The sequence below is a fragment of the Raphanus sativus genome, chromosome 6 (genome assembly GCF_000801105.2).
Source record: "Raphanus sativus cultivar WK10039 chromosome 6, ASM80110v3, whole genome shotgun sequence".
Taxonomy (NCBI): Eukaryota; Viridiplantae; Streptophyta; class Magnoliopsida; order Brassicales; family Brassicaceae; genus Raphanus; species Raphanus sativus.
The window spans coordinates 22,526,707-22,532,678 of NC_079516.1; the positions used below are offsets into that span (position 1 = coordinate 22,526,707).

Here is a 5,972-nt window from a genome sequence, read left to right on the forward strand (position 1 = left end):
TAAAAAATTTCGAATCTGAAAACATATAATTTGAAACTATAAAAAATATTACTTATTTATTTTTATTTTATTTATTTTATTTTATATATATCTAGGATATAAAAATCTTTTGACCTCTTAAATGAAATATTTTGGTCATTTTTTGTGTCCTATTTTGTGACAAAAACATAGAAAAGTCTATTTAGGACAATTGCCCTTTTTAATATATTATATTAACATATACTGTATGTCCAAACATATTTAACCTATTAAACTTAAAATTCTAATCACAAACTAATGTAAAGATCAAGCAAGCATTAAAAAAAAAAAAGTAAAGATCAAGCATTGAGTTATATTATATCTAACAGAAAGCTTTATACAATATATCAAATGATTTCACATATTTTAATATACTCGAAAGTTAATTTTATAAACTTGCACTGGATCAGAGTGAAGTATATATTTAGAACTGTCACATAACTCAAATAAATTAAAGAAAAAATGGGTTTTGGGAATACTCTTTCATAATTTAAAAAAAAAAACAGAATGAAAACAAAAACGTAAGTCAACAGTCTCAAAAAAAAAAAAAAAATCGAGAGAGAAAAGAGAGAAGAGTCCTCCACCGTGATTAGCTTTGCCGGCCGACGGAGTGGGCTCTTTTAGCCACCGTCGGTCCGGTTTCCCTCCTCTGTAAATTGTCTAGTTTTCCTTCCTTTTCGCTTCGAGTTTTTTCTTTTGGGTTTAATTTTTTGCGTCCGCCGTCACATCTCTCTATTGGTGGACAGTCGGCTCTGGTTCACCGCTGTGGCTCTTTTCCGTCAAAGGAGAACAGTCGGTTTTAAATGGAGAAAGTGGAGGAGGCTTGGTCATGCTCCTCGAGATAGATGAAGTCGTGGTTGGCGAAGTCGCAGGATGAGAGCTCCGGTGTAGCTCGATGTCGCTATAGCGGGTTGAAGGTTGGTGGCCGGTGAAGGTTTCCGACGAGTGGTCTAAGGTTCTCGATTCACATGTCTAGGGTTTCAAGCGATTTAAAGGCGGAGGAGATCTCGAGGTTCGATGAACACTCCGCCGTGAAGACAGAACGGTGGAGAACGGTGATGTGATGGGTTCGTCTGGAGGCTTTTGGTCTCTAAGCTCCGGCGAACGAAATTTCTTTGGTGTGGCTCCGGCGGTGTAGAGTTGGAGGCGGTCGAGTCGTGTTGCGGTGGTGGTGGCTGAGTTGAAGCGGTGATGACGTGTGCAGCGTGAGATGAGCAGATTTATCCACGTGTTAAGCCTGCGCCTCAGCAGGCCATTCGCTTGGAGCGCATCTCGAAGTGTCGGTGGTGGTTTTGGGTTGGGGCGATGGCCCATTTGTCTTTCTCTTTGTTGTGGCCCGTTGTATCGTTTGGGCTTTTGTTTCGGTTTGTATGTTTTTTTCTTGGGGTTTCGGCCCGGTTTGTAATGGGCTTTGGGCCTTTAATGAAATTTCAATTTGGGAAGAAAAAAACAAAAACGTAAGATTGTTCAAAAACGAACAGGGTCAATCTCTATGGCAGCTTCAAGAGACAAAAAAAAAAAAAAAAAAGAAAGTAACGGTGTAGTTATGTTGTGAAAGTAGTGGTTATACCAAAACACTAATCTAACTTTAAAAACCAAAGATGTTTGTTATAAAAACAGATAGAAACTCCTCTTGTATTTGTTTTTCTCCATCATGCTAACTAGAATCATCTTTCTCATCGCCGTTGCTACTTCTGTTATTGTCGTTCTTGTACTCGTTTTATTCTCCCCCGTTCCTGATTACGATCCACCAGAATCACTCTTCTCCTTCTCCCTTTATGTTCAGCAAACCCAAATCCCGTCCTCCTCCTATGTCTCTCGCAGGTCAATTCAACGCATGACCGGTACCCACAGCAGAAGGGACGGAGGAGGAGCATTGATTTTCCGACGTACGCTCACAGAAGGACCGGATAACAATTCTCGGATCGTGGGCAAAGCTGAGGGATTTATAATCCCGCATGAAGACTTTGCTAACTCGGATTTTAACGTGATATATTTGACGCTAGAGACTCCTGAGTGCACGGGGAGTGTTAGTATTAGAAGCAGAAACATGGCGCAAAAACTGGAAGAGGTTATGGAGGTTGTCGGAGGGACAGGAGCTTTTGCCTTTGCTCGCGGAATTGCCATGTTCGCTGAAGTTGGTGAAGAGCAAGAAGTTGTAACCACTTACCGTGTTAAACTTCTGCTTAAATTTCCACATACTTTTAAAATCGATCCGCAGTGACGGACACTTTTTTTACATATTTGTATATAAATAAATTTATATACGCATTAATTAAATGTAGGACCAAAATTGATTATTTCATAGAGTTATTTGAGAATCTGTTTTTGATTGTCTTACATTTAATGTGTATATAAATTTATTTATTTCTATTTTAAAAGTCCTATATTTTATCTACTGTTGATAAGTTATAGTAGGAAAATTTAATTATGTACTTCATTTGACATATTTAATTATTTATACTAAATCTTAATATTCAATAAATATATTAATAATAAATCAATTTTAATTAAAAATGAATTTTGTTTTTATTATAGTAAAATCTGTCGAGAATAAATTTAACAAAATCCAACGAAATTTTTTTTTAATAAAATAATGCATTATAATTTCGTAAATAGTAATGTAATTATATTATAAACTAATGATAATTAAAATAGTATTACAAAAAATCAATTCTATGTTATTTTATTATTTTATAATTATAGTCTATATTATATTAAAGTAGATGTGCAATATAAATTAAATATGAAAAATAATATTAAATTATTATATTAACAGATTTTTTAAAAAAGTTTCATTAAATAAATTATCATTCATCGTTAAAACGGATCATAATTCGTAAACTACGTAATATTATATAAAAAATTAAAATATTTAAAATAATTTAAATTTAATATATATCTACAAATATATATAATTATTTTATTTATTTTGAAACTCACAGCAATATATTATCTATAAATAATTATATAGAAAACCTTTAGTTCAAAGTTCATGTATCATTTAACTTATATGAACCTGTTTATTTTTTGTCATCGACGTGAACACACTCATGAAAACTCTGCAAATTAAGTGGGTAACTTTATATCCATATGAATTTTCTACATGTTTCTAAAACAAGCCTCTTTAATTTTAAAATTAGATTAGTGATCTTGGTATACCCACTACTTTCACATCATAACTATACCATTACTTTAACAAACAATCTTTCGTTAAAACCATGTGTTTTTTCCTTTAATTTATCTGTGTTCTGTTTCAGTTCTAAGTATATATGACACTCGGATGCGTGCAAGTTTCTAAGATTAACATTCATGTATATTACAATATGTGAAATCATTTGATATGTTGTTTAAGTTTGGTATTATATATAATATAATTTAGTGTTTGGCTAACGAGTTGTTGGTTCAGTGGTAAAAAATATGTAGTAGATACTTCATTACTCAATTAAATTTTTGTTGAGGGAGATTATTTTTTGTTGTTTAGGTTCCTCGTAAAAAAGTGAAACCATTCTTTTACATTAGAAAAAATGTAATTCTTGAGCTTTAAAAACTTTTAAAAGCTGTTTTAATGTGAAATTTTTGGAACAACGGATGTTAGAAAAAACCAACCCGGTTAATAAATTACCAGGAACAGAGCATCTCATCATACTTTGGATGCAATTACAACCGGTTAAAAAGTGAACTGATTACTCTGTAGAGCATTTTTTATTTTTCTTTACACTTAGAGACACTTCTTAAGACATTTTCATGTGGGATCGTGATGTTGTTTGGACAACTATATCCTTATTGAAATAAGCCGGTATTCCTGGTTAAAAAAGGCTTAGGAAGATTTAATTTGCTTTTAGTTGAGTTTTTATTTTATTATTACTCATTCCATCTTTTGTTTCTATTGATTCTTTTTTTCATTTTTCAAATATATAAAACAAACACAATTGCTACAATCAATCATAATTTTTTCTCCGCATTTTAACGGGGTTCTTTCAAAACCAACCTAAAAATTCAAATCAACCCCACCAACCTCTTTTTGTCATTACTATTCACCATTGAAAATTCCTATTCATCCTTATGTTTTGAAATATTTACATAATTGCCATTATTAATTAATTTTTTAATTATTTCGAAAATGGTAAAAAACCTATAACACCCTAAACATTTCTTCTTATTTACAACCATGCCATTATCATTAATTTTTCAACAACCATTAACAACCATTTTTGAGCTCTTTACACCTCTATCATTCAATTCTCAACCATTTTTTTGTGTTTCTAAGCAAACAAATCTTCATCTCCTCTCATTTCCTCTCCATTCTCATCTAAAAAACTCACATAGCTTTCATTTTCATAAACACAACTTCAAATTTTCGAGTGTTATTTCTTGTGGATCGTCAAAGTTCCTTCTTTTTACTCATATTTGGAGTTTGGACGGTGGAAAATGGTGGAAACAAGTTTCACACCGCAAAAAGGTAACTATTTACATAGTTTTCGTCATTTTTCAGATCTGTGGCGAAAGTAGACAACTTTGTACATCTGCGGGCAGATGTAGACTTACATTGCAGTCTACAAGTCAACGCACATGTTAGTTTTGCAATTGACTAAAATAAAAACCTATAAAGTAAAGTCTACGACTTTTCCTTTGATAACAAAAACAAATAGTGCGTAAACTTACCAAGTCTATGTAAAGAAGTTAGTTTTTTCATTTGAGCAAACTTTTAACTTTTCAAAGTAGACTTCTCAAACAGTTTACAATGTGTATTGTGTAGACTGCTAGTGAAATTTACAGAAAGTCAGTTTTGCATTTGACCTAAACTTTGACTCCGTTGATTAAGATAGTTTTGTATTTGATTAAAATTTTAAAAAGTTGACCAGGATGGAAAAAATGTGTAGATTTCTTATTCAGTTTACTGAACTCAGGAAAAAAAAAAGTAGATTGCATATAAAGTCTACTATTTTATTTTGGTCAAATGCAAAACTAACCCATCGGATTATTGCGTAGACTTCATATAACATCTACACTTTTGTAGACATTCGTGTCAGTCTATTTTTAGAAAGTCAACTTGGTCAATTGCAAAAACTAACATGTTCTAAAAAAATAAAAAATTGTAGACTATTGATGAAGTCTACCTCTCAGCTGTAGACTGTTTATGAAGTCTACGTTTTAAAGTCAAATTTGGGATGAGTTTTGGTCAATTGCAAAAACTAACATTTTCAAAATGTAGACTGAAAAAAAAGTCTACTTGTATAAAATCATAACATTTTTTTTTAAATACAAAATAGTAACCCGTGAATTTTGCAATTGCAAAAACTAACTCAAATTGTAGACCTATATGAGAGTCTACATTCGTAAACTGATCTGATAAGAAAGTCTACATTGTTGTTGACAGAAACGAAAGTCTACTCTTGAAAATCTATAAAAAAGTGAATTTGTGTATTATTCATAACGTATTTTCAAGATTTTTTTGTTTGAAATTGTGTATTAGTTAATACTAATTGGTCTTAACTATTTTTAAAAGATAATCTTTTATAATTAGGAAACTATCGAATTTTTGGTTTGAGTATGTAGTTAGCTAACAATGTGTAGACGTCTTTGGAAGTCTACGGTTATAATTTTATCAAACATAAAATTATTCTTCGCTAATTTTTTAAAATGTATTATTTTTGCAGGTAATGGTTAATTTGCATGTTGTGTACGGAGAATGGGTGATGAAAGGCTCTTTGTGGGAGTTTGTGGTTGATAAATGGAAAAAGGGAGAATGTTCTTTGTGCATGATGGTTGTACATATGGTGAACTTCTTGAAATGGCACAAGAAGATTATGGTCTGGACAAGAAAACCGAAAAGGTGGAGCTGACGTATTCCTTACCAAACATACTTTTAGAGAAAATGGGTCTGAATACTCTTCTTACGCATATGACGAGTGATAGAAAAGTACGGAACTTGATCGAGTTATGTAAGACCC

General features: G+C 32.0%; 1 protein-coding gene across 1 annotated transcript; it reads left to right on the forward strand.

Moving 5' to 3' along the window:
- The first annotated feature begins 1,506 nt into the window (after window positions 1–1,506).
- On the forward strand, window positions 1,507–2,365 carry LOC108821530 (dirigent protein 2). The gene has a single exon (XM_018594539.2). The coding sequence runs from the start codon at window positions 1,673–1,675 to the stop codon at window positions 2,240–2,242; it is 570 nt and encodes a 189-aa protein (XP_018450041.1). The 5' UTR covers window positions 1,507–1,672; the 3' UTR covers window positions 2,243–2,365.
- The last annotated feature ends 3,607 nt before the right edge of the window (window positions 2,366–5,972 follow it).